General features: G+C 28.4%; 1 protein-coding gene across 5 annotated transcripts in view; it reads left to right on the forward strand.

Moving 5' to 3' along the window:
• The window catches only part of LOC107452053 (tyrosine-protein phosphatase Lar), a 204,009-nt gene that overhangs the window by 141,296 nt on the left and 44,095 nt on the right, over window positions 1–18,618 (forward strand). For all 5 annotated transcript variants that reach the window (XM_043043655.2, XM_071182029.1, XM_071182030.1 and 2 more), the window contains 6 exons: window positions 200–310; window positions 2,050–2,322; window positions 3,653–3,940; window positions 13,831–13,931; window positions 15,487–15,682; window positions 16,402–16,692. In XM_043043655.2, the coding sequence (XP_042899589.1) occupies window positions 200–310; window positions 2,050–2,322; window positions 3,653–3,940; window positions 13,831–13,931; window positions 15,487–15,682; window positions 16,402–16,692 (1,260 nt within the window). The remainder of the gene's footprint in view (window positions 1–199; window positions 311–2,049; window positions 2,323–3,652; window positions 3,941–13,830; window positions 13,932–15,486; window positions 15,683–16,401; window positions 16,693–18,618) is intronic.

Consider the following 18,618-nt stretch of genomic DNA (forward strand, 5'->3'; position numbering starts at 1 on the left):
GTAAAAATTACTCTAAGACTTATTTCATAAACATTTTTGAACTGCTCAAATTTTTTTAACTGATATTATATGTTTTTATAATTGGGAAATGCAGCATTCATAAATGATGGTGGAATTGCCCTTTAGCATTATTTCTTTCTTCAATCGTTAACATTTTCTTTCAACATTATTCATTTATTACATAATATATTTCTTTTAGATTCTTTACAAATATCTGATGCCGAAGAGGAAGACCAGGGTAATTATGAATGCATGGCTGAAAATTCTCTTGGCTCAGCATTGTCTGTCATGGCAACACTGTTTGTCAGAGGTATGTCATTGTTTATTTTATTGTCCTCAAAGAATTCTATGGCAAGACCTATTTAAACTTTTCGAGAAATATCAGACAACTTTTAATTTTAATCCAAGGAAATTTCTTTATTTTTGTTTTAAAGAACTAGTACTGAATTTAAAAATAAAAAAATAAGTAAATGAAATAAAATAAAAAAAAATTTAAAAAAAAAAAAACAGATTTTGTTGTGCTTATATTGAAAATGAAAACTGGATAGAACAAGTTTTTCGAACTAATGTTTTCATTTTTATCAACTTGCCAATTTTTATAACCTGTGCTACTAAATACAAACTATTTTTTACTTTATTATATTATAACTTTTCCTTTACTTGTATGCTAAAGCTAAAACACTATGTAGAATTGCCATTGATGAAAAAATGTGTTTTTGTTTTTGTGTGCTTAATTAAGTTGGGGAAAATATGTACAAAAAATATTAATGTTTTTTCATATAGGGTTATCCAATAGAATCTAGTTAATTAGAGTTTAGATTGTTTGAGTTTTTCGTAAATCCAAGTTTGTGAAAAAAATTTATTTAGCTCCCAAAAAATGCCTTCCATGTACGTGAAAGAATAACTACACCTATAATATTATTTTTTAACTAAGTATGTTGAAGCACAAACATCTTTTTTGATGGTGATAAACGAACTTAACTTCAAAGAAATTATTCACAAANTCTAGTATCAAACTAACTAGATACCAATAGTATCTAGTTAGTTTGAGTTTGTCATAAATCCAAGTTTGTGAGAAAAAAAATTTTTAGCTCCCAAAAAATGCCTTCCATGTACGTGAAAGAATAACTACACCTATAATATTATTTTTTAACTAAGTATGTTGAAGCACAAACATCTTTTTTGATGGTGATAAACGAACTTAACTTCAAAGAAATTATTCACAAACTGGGAGTTTATTTACTTGGTGTTGTGAAAATGCAATAGAATAAAGAATAATGATGTTCTGGATGTCTCAACAGCTTTCAAAGCTATGTTAAGAAAAAATGATGTGGATTCTCAAAATGAGGATAAACTAAGTTGGGATGGGATACAGGAAGCATTTTTACCAGCAAATATCTTAAATTAAATTTATCCAATGCCAAAATACTTAAGTAAATTATTGTTGCAAATTGCTTTAATCTCTTTTACGAGCCACAAAAGGTAAGAAAACAATTGTAGGAGCTTTAAAAAAAGTTACTGTGACGGATGTTGTTTATTGGGTAGCTAAATATTACACTGCAATTTAATAATTGCTTTATTTCTTGTTTATATATTAAATTATTTCAAGAATGCGAATTTGCAATAGTTTGAGCTAGATCCGGTCCTGCTCACCTTGAATTATCAAAACTATATTTTGAATTCTGATAAAATAAATAAAAAACAGCCAGGTGGCGGAGTGGTTAGCTTGTATGACTGCAAAGCCAATGGGTTTGAATCCCCCTCAGGGCATGGATGTTTCTCAGTATGTTGTCCTTTGTTATGGGTAAATGTGGCCTACTCTATGAATAGGTATCTATGGCAGTATGGTGTAGTGACTTAGGTCACAAGGCGCTATCCAGCCAACGCAAAATGAGCAACACTTCCGGTGCCTTCCATGGCAAAGAACCCCCCATTAAAAAAAAATTATTTAAAGGAACAAACTGTTTATATTATCATATGCATTCAAATTTTAGTTTTAAAATTGTCAACATATGCTTTTTTTATGTAACATGTTTTAAATATTTTCAGTGAGGAGAGTTCCACCTTACTTCTCTATTCGTCCTGAAAATCTTTATGAAGTGATGCCTGGAAGTTCATTGAATATCACTTGTGTAGCTGTTGGTTCCCCAATGCCATTTGTGAAGTGGAGAAAGGGTCTCGTTGATATCACTCCTGATCACACTATTCCCATTGGAAGAAATGTTCTGGTGCTTACTGATATAACCGATTCTGCTAACTACACTTGCATTGCTGCCTCTAAACTTGGCACCCTCGAAACCACTGCTCAGGTTGTCGTACAAGGTGAGACACAATTATTCACACTAAAGGAGAGCGCAAGCTCGGAACTAGCAGCTTTTTTGTCCCTCAGTGAAATAGATATCCCACAAAAACAAATTGAAAGGAATGTTATATTCCAGAAGAACAAATTGCTTAAATAAGGCATTCTGCATTCTAATTCCTCATAAATCTATCAATCCTTATCTCCCCCTCTGCTGACCAGACGAGTGGTCTCTCGCTGTTCAAGCCCCTGTCCTCTAGCATCCACCATGTAAAAGGGGGCAACCACAAACAATTAGTAACTTACAAATCATCAATTTGTTTTTGTGGGATATCTATTTCATTGAAGGAGGAAAAAGCTGCTAGCTCCGAGCTTGTGCTTTCCCTTACTTAAGAGGATGCCAAATTCTCTTTAATCTTCATTACTGATTTAAAAGAAAGAAAAAGTAAATTCAGGTAAACCTAGAGTTTGTCATGAAACTTTAATTGCTGAAAAAAATACTTCAAAATATTAAAATGCAAGCAAATTATTAGAAAGAATTTATTTTCATTTGTATATTTTAAAATTTTCTTTTTAGTATTCAAAACTTTGTGGCTTACTCTAGGTATGTCTGATTTCACTTTTTCTACGCTTTCAATTTTAAATTAATAATGAACGAAAGAAAGAGAGTTTGCGAGGAAAATTTTCTTCTTCAGTATGGCATCCTCTTTACCAGCCATGAGATTCTTCCTCTTATTTGCTATTCCTCTCTTTTTTTATCACTTTCTACTCTTTTTAATATTTTTATTATTCACTTATCTGATTTTTATTATACAGTCTACTTGAATTTTATTAATGTAATAATACTTGTATTATTGTAATAATTCTTGCATTTTAAAACAAAGAACTTCTATATGTTACACAACATACCTTTTATCCAGTTGCATAACGCTTTTTTAAATGCATGGCTTTGTTAAACTAAGTACAATATTTATCAATTACGAGTAAATTATTGCAACTTTTTTCATGCTCACAATATAACGACCTCACGTTAAAACGTTCATTTTAGTTTAGATCTTCGGAGTCAGTGCATTGTGTGCAGTCTCAGTCTGTGTTTATAAGGATGTTGAAAATACCATCCTGCTGTAATTTTTTCTCATAAGCTTTTGAAAATGACCATTCTACCATTAACTAAATAACTGACCATTCTACCATTTCTGTTTCTCCCTTCTTCATTATGCAGTTTTAACAGGAAATAGGGAAACAGTATGAAAGTATTTAATTTAATATATAATCTTTAATTAATAATATAGTCTCTTCTTTTTTATTTTATTTCGAAAGCGTATTTTATTTATGTTTTGTATTTACTTTCAGCACTTCCAAGACCTCCAACAAATGTTCGAATATCAGATGTGACTGCAACGTCTGTTCGCTTATCATGGTCATACGATATAGGTTCAGAAAATATTATTTATTATGTCATACAATATAAACCAAAACAAGCTAACCAAGAATATAGCGAAATAAGTGGTATTACTACAATGTTTTATACTGTACGTGACCTGAGCCCATATACAGAGTATGAATTCTATGTTATTGCTGTAAATGGTATTGGAAGAGGCTCCCCAAGTACTCCTGTTGTTGCTACTACAGGCGAAACAGGTAAATATATATATCCTCTTCAATACATAGTTTTCTTAAATTAAGATTATTCTTGCTACAGAAAATTATAAATAATGTTCTTTACCAAGTTAGTCTGTGAGCACAATCCTTTAACTTAAAATTGAGGCAAATGTCTTATTATTATATCTAGTTTTCACCTTTATGAATAATAAATTATTTATTACTAAAAAAATATTTTAACTTAGGGAAAAGAAGTTATTAATCTTTATTCTATCAAAATATCAAAAAATTTCTAAATTATTATTCAACTTCAAATTTATTTTTTATCTATGTTAATCGTTTTTAAGATCAATAAGTTTACTAGATTCATTATAAGGATTTTCTGCTTTGCTGTTACTTTAGATTTTTAAATTTAGATGTGTAATTCAGATTTTTTAAAGATATAAAGTAAAATTACACTATCAATGAAAATTAAAGTCAATCTGTAGTATACATTTAATGCTTTTTAATCATATTTTGAAAACTCACTTATTTGTAAATCTGTCTTTAATTTTCTCTATTAGTATTTAAATATGTCCTTAATTTCCTGTTCTAACTTTTAAATAAGTCTTCAGATTTTTTTAAACTACTTAGTTTTTGAAAATAATAATAGTTTTTAATCAATATATAATTGTGCTTGTTTGTTCTTAAGTTCTGTGCTAGATAGCATTATATTTTAAATCAATGTAAAATTTCATAATCATTTAACTTGATCTTTCTAATATAAAGCTGAAAACTCTTTTTAATTCCTTAATCAACATTTTTTATTTCTTTAGTCTATATTTTTTAATTCTTTAGTCTACATTCTTTAAATCTTTAGTCTACATTCTTTAATTTTTTTTCTCATTTTGTTGTAACTTGATTATAAAATTCTTCTTTACTTTAAGAAAAAAATTGTTTGAATATTAATTTAATTTTCGAAAAACAAAATGTTTAAATTATAAACTTGTATAAAAATGTTCTTGATATTTCCAAATTCCTAATCATATGAAGCTTTTTTTATAAATTAATGATTTAAACTTTTTATGGTATTTTAATAAATACCCTATTTTAGTTAATAATTTAATGAGTCGTAGGTTTGATATAATTAGTTATAGTACCTGAAAATAATTTGTTAACCATAATATTTTACATCCTTCAGATTACAGGACTGAGCCAGGTATTTTTTGTACTCCTATACTTTTCTTTATTTTTAGGCTGTGTATTCTCTGTATAATCCAGTTGCAGAGTTTTATTTATTTGTAATTTATTATAGTTTAGTATTTGGAATAAAATTAAAGTTACCAAGTTTTGTATATAAAAATACAGTAGAGTAAGTGATGTTTAGTAATTAAAAGGCTAAAATAAATGATAATTTATTTTTTGAAGAAAAATACTTTAATTTCAGTACATGTGTCATTATAATGAAATATTGCTCGATGAACTTTTAAGGATTGGCAATTGGCATGTTAAATCAGATACTTAACCTACTGAGCTTTTGATATTTAAGTAAATTTCCAAAGAAATTTCTCTGCAATACACAACTTTCTTTTTGAATATCAAATGAAAGCTTCTTTTTTTTTTTTTTTTTTTTTTTTTTTTTTTNTTTGGCAGGTGAAAAGTAGGTAGGTACTTTATTTACGTTGCAGTAGAGCTGCACAATGAGCTATTGGCAACGGTCTGGGAAATATCCCAGAGGATGAACCAAAGACACACCGTTGCAATTTTGATCCTCTGTAGAGGGGATGGCTCCCCTGCTTTGATAGCCCGACAACCTGCGCGCGACGTTGATCATTTTATGGTTGAGCAGTTAAACCAGGACCGATACCACGCAACCTCGGACCCTACGCCGGCTGATCAAAGTGGCCTCCCACCCGGCAGGTGAAGGGCCATTTTAAAGTATTACAAATGCTCATTGTCTTGACATCTGCCACACATATGAAGTATCTTTAAGCAACTGTTTTTTTATTTTATTTTTTTGGATTTAAGTTGCGTTGTTGTAAAACTAACTGTTGAGGTTTTGTGTTTTTTCGCTAATATAACATAAGTGCATGTTTATATTACCTTTGATGGCACAGGGTTTAAGACACTGAGCTGTTATTATAGAACTGGGTATCTATCGTATGTGACAGTTTAAAGTTTGCCCAACTGCAGATCGATGCATATCAGGTATCTTGGGAAATTTCCACGCTAACAACATTATGATGGCGCAGGGTTATGATGGCACAGGGCACTCAGGAAGAGCTGCGTTTTTATCATTGGTGACAGCTTAAAATTTGCCCAGATCGATGTCTATCAGTGCAGATTGATATATACCAGTTAGCTTGGGAAATTTCCAAGTCACAACATTTCCATTATCTTCGACCATGAACTTTCGCGGCTTTAACCTCCTTGGTAATGCTTTTCAAATATATATTTTGCTCACACCACCTTTAAGTGACTATGCCTGATGTTTGCTGGCGTTTTCTTGTGTTTTAAGTGGAGTTTATAATTAATTATCAAGATGCAGATACTTATTTTTGTGAACCAAGATGGGAGAGATTAACAACTCATGTGTATTTGAGAAACATCAAATTTTTCATTTAACACATTTATCCCGACTTTATATATAACTTCAACCCCCCCCCCTCTTTATAATTCTAAATTGCGTCACAAATAACTAAATCATTCATAAATTATAGAAGTTAAAATATTTTAATTTACACAGACAAATGATAATTCTGAAAAAATGTCCTACCGCAATGAATGTTCTTGGGAAAAAAAACTGTCCTAAAAATATGACACTGCACATTAACTTTTTAATATAGTAAATGATGAAAATGATAAATCAAGAAAACTTTAAGAACCAAATTCTCATTGTGTAAAGTTGTTTTATTTAACCTGCCACTGGGTTGTATATGAACATTTCGTTATAGCTAAGTGTGTCGATTTGTGTTTTTTGTCAATTTAATGTAAAATAGTGTGTAAATCATTATTTCCATGAGAATTTTCTATTACATGTTATGAAAAATTAAGTTATTGGTTAAAAGTTTTGTTTTTAAAGTTTTTTTATTATATATATTCATGTTGTGAACAAGAAATTTGTCTATTTTTTTAATGCCACATCTAAAAGAAAAAATATTTCTTGTGTTTTATAAACACTCAAAATTTAGTTCAATAAATATAAAAAATTGCCTTCAAATTTTTCTGATGTAAATAAGTTGGAGAAGCCTTATCTATTCTAATGTTGAATTCTAATAATGTTTCCTCTTATTATTTACAATCATAGTTTTGTCCAATAAGCATTATTAATTTATAAAGTAAATTAAACATTTTTCTTAAAAACATCTAAAACTCTTAAAACTCATTGCAAATTACTATTAATGTATATAAGTTAAAGTTATTAAATTATATTAATATTGTAATAATAGCTATTACTATTTATTCATAAAAAAATTTGTAATCAAAATATTGGAAAAAGTAGCTGACACATTTTTTTAGGCTTTTTTTTATTGTTATTACTAATAATAGTTCTTTTAAACCGACCACTTGTCAAAGTTTTGTTCCTAAGCTCTAGAAAATTTCACCATTTATAAAAAATTAAACCTTCAGTAAATCTAACGTTTATGTAAATAAAATAACAGATCTATCTTTTTTTTTTTTGTGAGCATCTTTAATATTATAGCATTTTTTTTTTTACTTACACATATGCATTAAAAACAGTTTGTATGTACTATTTGAAACAATTAGATATGATATTGAATCATGAAAATTTTTGCCACTCTGCAGATTTAATTTCATATTTTGTTCTAATGTCTTAATTTTGCATTTCCAACAAAATTTATCTTTATAATTTTATTTCTTACAAATAGTTCTCAAAAAGGATCTAGAAATGTTATTTGGAAACCATTTATGCAAAATATATCCCATATATATATCCCCTTGTTTTGTCTTATTGTTTTAGAAATTCAGTATGTTTTAAATGCCTTATAAACCAGACCAAAATGTACTAACCTTAAAAAAGTGCAGCTATTGCACTTAGCATTTATTCTTTTGCACATAGTTTTTTAAAAAAATGCACTGGAATTTCTAGACCATTTTTTTTCAACGAGAATGATCACAAGCTTTGTGAAAAATGAATTTTGTAGATTCTATTTTACTTTTAGTGTTGGAAAAATGATTTATTCTTATTAGTGTATGAATAGAATATGAACTTTTTCATCTATGCATTGCATGCTCTCTCACCATTTACTATCATTATTAACTGATCATCAAATGTATTTAAAAAGTAACTAGTCTTAATAAGTGGCATAGCTTGCCTGAAATTCCTGCACTTTAGCATTTGAACCTTTTTATCTCTTTGTTTTATTTCCTCCTTCCCCAGTGGAGTCCTACGGAGGCAGCAGTAAGTGTCACACAATCTCCTACGTGTCACCCTTTTTCATATATTATTGCATGTTACTCTTTTTTCCTCTTCCTCTTCTCATCACCAGATAGATACTCATGTGTTGAAACACCAGCAACTACTTATGGGTTTATTTTCCCCATGAATATACATTTGAACTTGATGTACAATTTAGCAACATTAATAAATGCATATTTAAAAAACGAAAAAAGTTAGAGTAAGTGTATTTGTGGAAGGCTATACCAGTTTTAATTTAATTTATCTATTTATTTATTTTATGGCTGATAGAGCCTGCTGTTTTATTTTATAACTGTCATTGAACAATTGACCCAATGTTTGGTTGTACAGGGTTGCCACAGGCGACTAAAATGTATAACTATTTTTAGCATGAGGCGACTATGGCTACTTTTTTTGCCTGAAAAGGTTAAAAAAGCAACTATTTTCAGAAAAAGGAGACAATTGGGAGACTTTTCTGTACTCCTAGAAAAAAAAAATTTCTTCTTTAAAACATATTTTTAATTCGTTCAATCTGCACAGATTCCATTGTGAGTCTATTTCATTTCTCAATCCCTTTTTTAATGATTATTACTACAAAATAATCACTGAGTAATCACTTGAGTAATCGCTTTTCATATTTATATAAACATTAACGTTTATATAAAAATTATCATATTTGCGAACAACTTGACTGAATGGATCATGGTATGTGACAATTAAGTCATTAACAAAATTTTAGTCATATTTTTGATGAATTTTTGTTCTTCTTAAGGCAACTATTTTCCTAGTTTTTGGTTCATGCTTTAGGCATTTAAAAGCAACTATTATTTTTTTCTGTGGCAGCCCTGGGTATACGACACTACTAATGTTCAACTCTGTACCCTTGAAATTTTGAACCCAATCCAGAAAAAAAGGGAACTCCTGGATCAAGAATTGGGAGAAATTTATCTTTGTGGATGACTTTTTGATGGAAATAACCCACATTTGAGTTACATAGAGAGGAAAACCACGGAAAAATAATATAAAATATAGATAAAAGAAAAGTAATATATACAGTAGAGTCCCGATTATCCGAATTAATGTGGACCACGACTAACTCGGATAACTGACAAACTCGGTTAAAACAAAGAGTATAAAAAAAGAAAGGAAAAGAGTTGGTGTAAATGTAATATATTTAAGAAATATAAAATTTATACGAGTATACCACATGTAATTCCTATTATTATTAAAAAGCTTACTTGAAAAAACTTAAAAAGTATACTTTGCGAGAATTAAGGAGTTTTTACTTAAAAAAAGTCCTTAATCGTTTTTTGTTTTACATAACTTTGGTGCTTTTCTGCAGCAATGTTTCGCCATTTCTTTGGGATAACAGGAAGGCTGGTGTTGCCTCTTTATGTGAGCGGAAAATTCATATTAAAAAGTTTTAAACTGTGTAGCTTATTTAAATGACTAAGTCAAGTTTTAGTTCTTATAATTTCTGATGGATGACAACTATGTATTACATATTTCAAAGTTATTGCCGTGACAAATAATTCATATTTCTATTAAATTAAAATTGCTCCTTCTACAACAAATTCTTATTTTGAGTACTAAATCTTTTTTTCTTGATGACTTCATGACAGTTTTTAACCCCATATTAACAGAAGAACCTGGTTAGAGTTACTTTAAACATCTAGAAACTTGTTACAAATATTAAATGTAGAAACTTTGCTATCTTCAATTTTAAGTACTCATTTTGCATTCCATTTTTATATCTGATTAAATTTTCAGCAAAATAATAAAAACTCGGTACCATTTGGTGCTGTGCTAACCACATTTAAATCATTTTATTTCTGTTGAAAAATATTCTTTACTGGTAATTTTATACTAATTCTGATCTTTAAAACTGGTTGACTATTTTTTACTGATATAATCTTATTTTTTTTCTGTAAATTTTCCTCTGTTATTTGTTGTCTGTTTCTTGCTCTCTTTGTGTGGTTGACTGTCCCATTAAACGTTCCTTTTGTGTATGTGATATTAATGTTGTGGTGTGTGTTTTAATTTAATGAATAATTGTACAAATATTAATTATATTTTCCAAAAATTAAAAATAATATTTAAGCTTTTTCATTATCCAAATTCAGTTTTAGTATGTGTAGGCTTATATTTAATAAATTCTTATTCATACACCATTTAATATTTAAAAATTAATTCAATTTAGATACACTGTTCTGGTCTAGTTTTAATAAAATGCTATTGTTTACACCTAAAAATAAACAGATTAACTATTTATATTTTTTTAGCTACAATATTACAAACTTTGATCCTTAATTGTACAGGTTTAGGGAATAGTTTTAATGTATCATGTGGTTACTAGGAGTAACATCAATCTAGGATTCGAAGTATTATTTGTAATTTCACATTAAGGAATTCTTACAGCTGATGTTATTTGTTTCCTCCTTAATTCTTTCTTTTCATTGACAGAATAATATTTTGTTTTTGACCAAGTGGAATAGATAAATTATAATCTATTCTTCTTGCTCCAAAGTCTGCTGGTGTTTCTACTAACAGATTTTCTTTCAATTTGAAAATAGTAAAATGCATTGTTCTTAATTGTAAATGAAATGCTATGTGCAAGAATTATATGTGTTGAATTGCTTTTGATTTTTCTAAAAATACTTAGTTTTAATTTATGCTTTCATGCAACTGGGTCTTATTTTAGACTTCTAATTGCAATCAAGTTGACATTTACAGAATATTTTTTTTTTAATATTGAATTATTTTTTCTATTTTCAAATTATATAGAAGTATGGGTATCTATTGATCACTTCTATCCAAATCTTTTTTTTTTTTCCTAACTTGCCTGAATATTGCATGTCCTTTCATTATTTTCATTATATTCTTAAGTCATCAATTGTTTATAAATCATCTTATTTAATACTATTTAAGAATCACATTGTTAGTTTAAAGGAATGTCCCATATGTAGTGCTATAATAAAATACTGTATATTAAATGGTATACAAAGTTTATCCATAAAGTAAGTACCATTTGAATATTAAAATACATTGCCCATTAATTTTCGTTTGTATTTTGATACAGAAAAAAATCTAAACACTAAAAACTACTTTTTGACGTATGTGCCATGTGAATTAAGATGTGTCGTATTTTGGCACTTACCGATTTTACTGAATTTGACCACTTGCTACCTAAAAAATTTAGAACGTTTACCCATGGGTGCAAGTCTTCCGTCCCCAGGACGGATTTCCGTCTTTCGAAATTGTCCGCGGACGGAAGTAAGACGGAAACAAGACTGACTCGAAGACGGAAATCGGAATTTTTTTTTTCTGTCCTTAAAAATATTTTTTAGGTCTACGTTATTGGTCTACTTTCTTATGTCCTGTTGTTATTTTATCAAAAGACAGATGAATAAATATTTTTTGTACAGTATTTAAACTTGATGTATTATGGTAAAGCTTTCTTAGATAGTTTGCATATGTCGAGGGGGTATTGTGCATGTTAGGTATTTCAGTCAAAAAATTTTCAGTCTTGGCCTTCTTTCCAACTTGCACCCATGCGTTTACCTCAATCTCATCATGACTTGTAAACTGCTGATTGCTGGAAATTTCTCGAAATATATAAACAAATGAAAGTCAGATCTGATGGAGCTAGATCCAGACTTTAACGAGGGTGATATAATTGTTCCCAACAAAGTGAATTTCTCCAAGTTTATTATTTCCCATTAATTTTCATTTGTATTCTGATAAAGAAAAAAGTCTAAATGCTTAAAACTATTTTTTGACACATGTGCCATGTTAATTAAGAAGTGTCATATTTTGGCACTAATTAGCACATACCGATTTTACTGAATTTGACCACTTGCAACCTATAAAATTTAGAACGTTTACCTCAATCTCATCATGACTTGCAAACTGCTGATGGCTGTAAATTTCTTGAGATACATAAACAAATAAAAGTCAGATCAGATGGAGCTAGATCCAGACTTTAAAGAGGGTGATATAATTGTTCCCAGCAAAGTGAATTTCACCAAGTTTATTATTTCTTAGATTAAGAAATTTGAAAATAGCTCTCTTTCCTTGGCTGGTGAGAATGAAACAAAATGGCTAAACTAATTTGCTGAATGATGTAACTATGTATATTTGACCTTTGTCAGAGGCATAAGAGATATTGACATACTGTGCTTACTTTCTGGCTCAGCTTAGTGTATCATTTTGTACACATACTTGAGAATGATTCAAACTTAATTGATGTAATGTAGCAGCTTACTGATGTGATTGTAATATAATGTTTGTTTATGTATTGTAGTTTACAAATATAGTTTAAAAACTAATGTCATGATTATTTTTGAAACATTTCATGTGCTGTAATATTCTCTTTACATTTTTAGTAAAATTCTGTAAGTATTTATCATATTTTATTTGTTCTCAATAACTTAATTGACACATTTTGTACGCTGTTCATGCATCCAGCAGTATTTATTTATTTTTCAGTTTTAGAATAATTAAGCTTTGTAGTTCAGAATGGGATATTTCTTACTGTAGATAAAGCAATTTTTTTTTCATTCATTATTTATCAATGTTAGTTTGTTTTTAATAATTTAAAATATGAGAATCTCTGCTTAAAATTTTCCTATGAGTGTTTCATGTCCTTTCCCAGATTAGCATATAATTAATAATGATTGTAGAAAATTAATAAAAAATAGTTAACTCATATAAAATTATTTTTAGGCTTAAGCATATTGACAAAAGATATCTGATCTACAAGCAAAAATTTTTAAAACAAAAATCTATCTTTAGTTTACTTTTAATCACAAGTTAACAAAATATTAATTAGTGACAATAACTAATTTTTAAATTTACAAACAAATATTTGAAATTTAAAGCTTAGAGACAAGAACAGTTTTGAGTCATGCATTAAAAAAAATTATAATTTTAATGCTTAGTGATAAAAACTTCAAACTTGCATGCAAAAATAAAAATTTAATGCTTAGGGTTGAAAATGTCAATCTTGCATACAAAACTATAAATTTAGTACTTAACAACAAAATCCTTTTTGCGACCTTATATTTGAAATTAAAAGAATGTTATATATAATTAAAGTGTTCAAATATTCAAATCATTTGTTCTGGTATTCTCACTCAATGAAATGGAAGCCAATGTTAATTTGTTCCATACTCTCCAACTTTATAGTAGCAAAATGTATTCTTTTGTACAAATTGTGTACCATATAAAATGCTTTTGTTTGAAAAAAATTGTACTTAATTGATACATTTATTTGAAAGTATTAGCATCAAATAGTATAAGACTTAACAACTTTGTTAGTACCACTTTGCTACAATATAACATGATTTATTTTATCTTAAGAAAATTTTATATAAGTTTTATCTTTTAGATTATCAATACTTTAACTTTTCAAAAGCTGTAATAAAAATCAAAAGTTTGATAGTGTACAATTTTAAGCAGAGTTCTCTAATTACTTTGTGATCAATATTGAAGAGAATGTGTTATTGATTTGCGTCTTTATTTTCTTCAGAACCTGGTAGTGCACCCAGAAATGTTCAAGCTAGACCCTTAAGTTCCAGTACTGTTGTTATTCAGTGGGATCCACCTAAAGAACCCAATGGGCAAGTGACGGTAAGTTGTATTATTTTACGAGTTCTGTTTTAATTGAACTTATTATAATAATCACATATCTTGAGAAGAAAATAGATCTTCTTTGAAAACATGTAAATGTTACCTAATTATCTCAAACACAGTGCACGAAAAAAAGAATTTTAAGAAAGTTATATTTTTGAAAATTTATTTCTCAGGAACTATTCAACCGATTTTGCTTAAATATTATATTTTAACATTAAAATTTTCTTTAAACTGATATAAAAATTTGTCTATCTTAAAATTCAAATTTTTTCTCGCCTATTAATAATGGTTATAAATTAGTATTTATTGCATGGATTTATCTTTGAAAAAGAAAGTTTTATAAATAGTGTGCAACAATTTTTGGATACTATTCATTAATTTTGTAGATGGGGTGGAATACACAAAAAGTAAAATTAGCATAATGGGGTGCGTACTTAAGACTGCTCTCTTGATCAAACTATTGAAACCATATTTCCTTGATTGTGGCTACCTCCTGAATGTTGGGGATCACAAATCCAAATCCGTCATATAAAGGTATGACTATTGAGAGAAAGTGTGTCTGATTTCATAGCTTAAAATATCGTCTGCTCAAGTTAATTAACATAGTTGAGATCACCCCCACAAACCATTACGATTGATTCTTAGAATATGAACATCCTATCTTTAGAATATGTCAAAACTTGGATTCTATGAATTTCTCGAAACTTGGTAAACACTACCGGGTTTATTTCGAAAATGAAAAATTTTCCGGACCTCTCCAAGTGGGTTTATATAATATTTTAATTTTGTATATGTTTTCAAGTTATAAAATTTTGAGTTTGAATTTTTGAGCCAATAATGGAGCATAAAATGTATGTTTATTAACAAACACAAAATTTATTCATTACAAAATAAATCTGGTGAAATAATTGTAATTATAATAATTAAATTAATTATATTACTTTTAAATATTACTTGTCATAGTTAAAAAAAAAAGTAATATGAAGTTTACTGAGCTTGCATGTAACCTATTACAACCAAATTTACTTTCCCTGAAATTTTGAAGCAGAGTAAAGGATGATTACAGTCCCAGAGATAATTACTGCTTTATCGTGTAACAAATAACATGAAACAATGGGTGGGGGGGAGGCAATTAATATTTTTTGTGATTTATATTCAGAAAAAATCAAGAATTAACTTAAATTAAGTGAAATACCTTAAATCACATTTCATATTAGTTACTTTTTTCCCTTTTAATTCTTCCTTAATACCTGTTCATATAACAAACTTCGCTATAACAAAATGCAAGTATGAAGTTAGTTATTATAATTGTGTATTTCCTAAACTATATTTATCAAACTTAAGAGATTTTTTAAAGTTATTTTCTATGAGTTGAAGCATTAAAAAAAAATTTAAAAATTCAAACTCTGAATGATTCTTTTAAAAAACTGTATCATTTTATTTACAAATTCATGAACTTTTTTTTTTCATTGTGCACTTCTCTTCTATTAAAAGACTTGTGTATGAAACTATTTTGTCTGAATGAGAGTTAATTCCAAACTTTCTTTTCTAGGGTTATAAAGTGTATTACACTACACGGCCGAATCTTCCCACATCAGCCTGGAATACTCAGCCTGTAGATAATAATCAATTAACTACCATTAGTGACCTTACTCCCCAAACCATATACACCATACGCATCCAAGCCTTTACTAGCCGGGGACCTGGACCCCATTCAGCCCCTGTACAAGTCAAAACTCAACAAGGAGGTATCCCTTTTATTTGTTCTAGACTAAGCTGTACTTCTGTGCCTATCCATAAGATTCTTCCTCAGTTCTAAACTAAATAGAGGGAGAGAATTTAAATAAAAATCAAACAAGCGTTAAAAATTCGCTTGTTGGCATAAACAATATGCTGAATTTATATATGCTGAATAAACTTTTAACTTCAAAAAAAAAAAATTCTAAATTCTTTAAAAATATCAGCTGAATCTGGAAATAGGGTTTTACATCACAATAAAAAATTATTAGCTACAGATTGGAATTTTTTTTTTACACTCAGTTGTAAAAAATAATAAACTACCTCTAAAAATAATCATTTAATAAATGTCTTTAAAGTATTAAGCCAATTTCAATCTAAGAAACATAACCAAATGCAATATATTTGAAACCTCAAAACTTTGGAGTAACATTAGTAGTATATCTTTTCATATAGCTCTAAGAAAGTGGAGAGTGCTACTGTAAACGGCACATAATTTGTACTCACACATATAAATAATTTTTTGTCAATTGGTTTTGCTTTGAACAATGAAACATTTTCCCTGAAAAATAAGGTTTTTGATTTTTTCTGCTCAGCAGATTCGCGGGTCTCAGAGAAATAAAAATTAGCTTTTCTGTATTGGCATAAGAAAAACTTAATTAAAAATTATTAAAAATGTTTCAAATATTAAAATTATGTTGATTACTTTAATTTTGACCAATATTTTTAGTACCCAGCCAACCAAGTAACCTGCGAGTAGTCGCTACATCCTCAACTACTGTACAGGTGACTTGGTCTAAACCCTCCCACTCCGGTGAGAAAGTAATTGGATATGTCCTCTATTGGAACGACACTTTTACACAACAGCAGTATCATCAAATTATTGGAGATCCAACTACTGACTCTTACACATTAAGCGATCTTTACCCTGATACACTTTACTATGTATGGGTAGCTGCACGTTCACGTGAAGGTGAAGGAGCTGCCACGCCACCATCCCAAGTGCGTACGGATCAGTATGGTAAGTCATCCACATCAGGTGCAGTTTATTTCATTTTCTTACTGAAGTTTGCTCAAGTATTAAAAACTTCACTCCCTTATAGCTCTTCTAATTGGAAGTGCCATCTAAATTAATTAGTTTTAGAGCTAGCTTAAATTTTTAGTATTTCCGAAAATGACTTTTTTTTTTCATTCATAATTAGTATTAGTGGTATATATCATCTTGTATTAAATAATCAGCATTTGAGTAATGCTTTGAAAAAAATACATGAATTTATTGTAAAGGTTTTATAACTAGTTTATTTTTTATCATATCAGTTTTATTCAATATTTGAGTACATGTAAGTTTTGTTTTGTTTTTTTGCTATCTGTAAGGTAATGTTTTAAATCTGAAACATTTTTTTAAATTTTATTTTAGTGTCAAACTTTGGATTTTATCATAAATTTTTAACTTCAGTTTTTTTTTAAATTAATATTTTCAATTATATTCAGTATTTGACTATACATAAGTTTTTTTTTCTATGTTTGGTTTCTATCTGTAAGACAATGTTTTAAATCTAAAACATTTTTTTAAATTAATTTCAGTGTCAAATTTTGGGTTTTATCATAAATTTTTAACTTCAGTATTTTTTGAAATTAATATTTTCAATTGTATTCATTATTTCACTTCACATTTTTTTTTTTTTTTTAATGTTTGGTTTTTTACTATCTGTAAAATAATGTTTTAAATCTGAAACATTTTTTGAAAATATTACTTTAGTGTCAAACTTTAGGTTTTATCATGCATTTTTAACTTTAGTATTTTTTGAAATTAAATTCCATTGTATAATAGATTTTTATCTACAACTTTACTTTCATTATCGAATATTTTCTTTATACTTTATTTATTAACTTGTCAAACTAAAAATAAAAAATGCTTGAAACAATTACCTAAAAGCTATTTAATAATTATTGTAATTTTATACTCAATATGTTTCATATATTGGTTTATTGGGAAAAATATATGATAATCTATTGATATGTAATAATTAATATTCCTTTAAATATCCAAGTATAATATTTTCATAACACATAGTTCATTATATTAATATTTACTTGTGTAAACTTCTAAAATGTATAGTCTATTTCAACTTTTCATAATCAAAGCAAATATAAACTTGATAAAAAAAAATGATAAACTAATCAAATGCTGATTATTTATTAAAATAAAACATCATTCATTCATAATCACTATGCATCATTACACATGGCCATTTTAATTTGTAGTAATCAGTCAGAAAGTTGCCAGTTTCCCTTATCCCTTAAGATTAGTACATCTTCTATACTACCCTGCAAACAGCATGAGGGTCGAGTATTAATGCCCAATCCCTCGTACAAAAATACTTTCATTTTGTTATTTTTTTACAGCACGCATGCTTCGCCTAAAAAAAAGTGCTGTTTCTTTTGCCTAGTTTTGTGCCGCGCACTGTGCTGCACATACTATGTTTCTGTTTCTTTCAGTAAACGAAAAAATTTGAGGAGTCACATATCAAGAATGTAAAGAAATGTCTTGTTTGTGAATGTAAAATTTGTGAAATGCACCTTCTGCTAGATATGGTTTCTCATCGTCCTTGGGCTTTTAAATTTTCATTTACTGCAAAAGTAGTTAATCTTTAACAATATTGAATGCAAATAATTGAAATCCATCAGTTCAAACCCTATTGCATTTCTATAATTAACTCTTTAAAACATGCTTGAGATGGAGTCTTTATTAATAATAATACAATCTGTTATTTATCAGTTAATTATAGCTTAACACTTTTAAATGAAGAACCAGGCACTTAAAGTATTCATGTTGTTAATTAGAAAAGCAAATAATTGTGAAGAAAGGAGGGTGAAGGCAGGTTTGAGTCCTCAAAGGACTGTTAGTCCAAAGAGTAGTTGCGTAGTGTGTATATTATTTAATCTG

This window comes from Parasteatoda tepidariorum, chromosome 6 (genome assembly GCF_043381705.1).
Source record: "Parasteatoda tepidariorum isolate YZ-2023 chromosome 6, CAS_Ptep_4.0, whole genome shotgun sequence".
In the NCBI taxonomy this organism is placed as follows: Eukaryota; Metazoa; Arthropoda; class Arachnida; order Araneae; family Theridiidae; genus Parasteatoda; species Parasteatoda tepidariorum.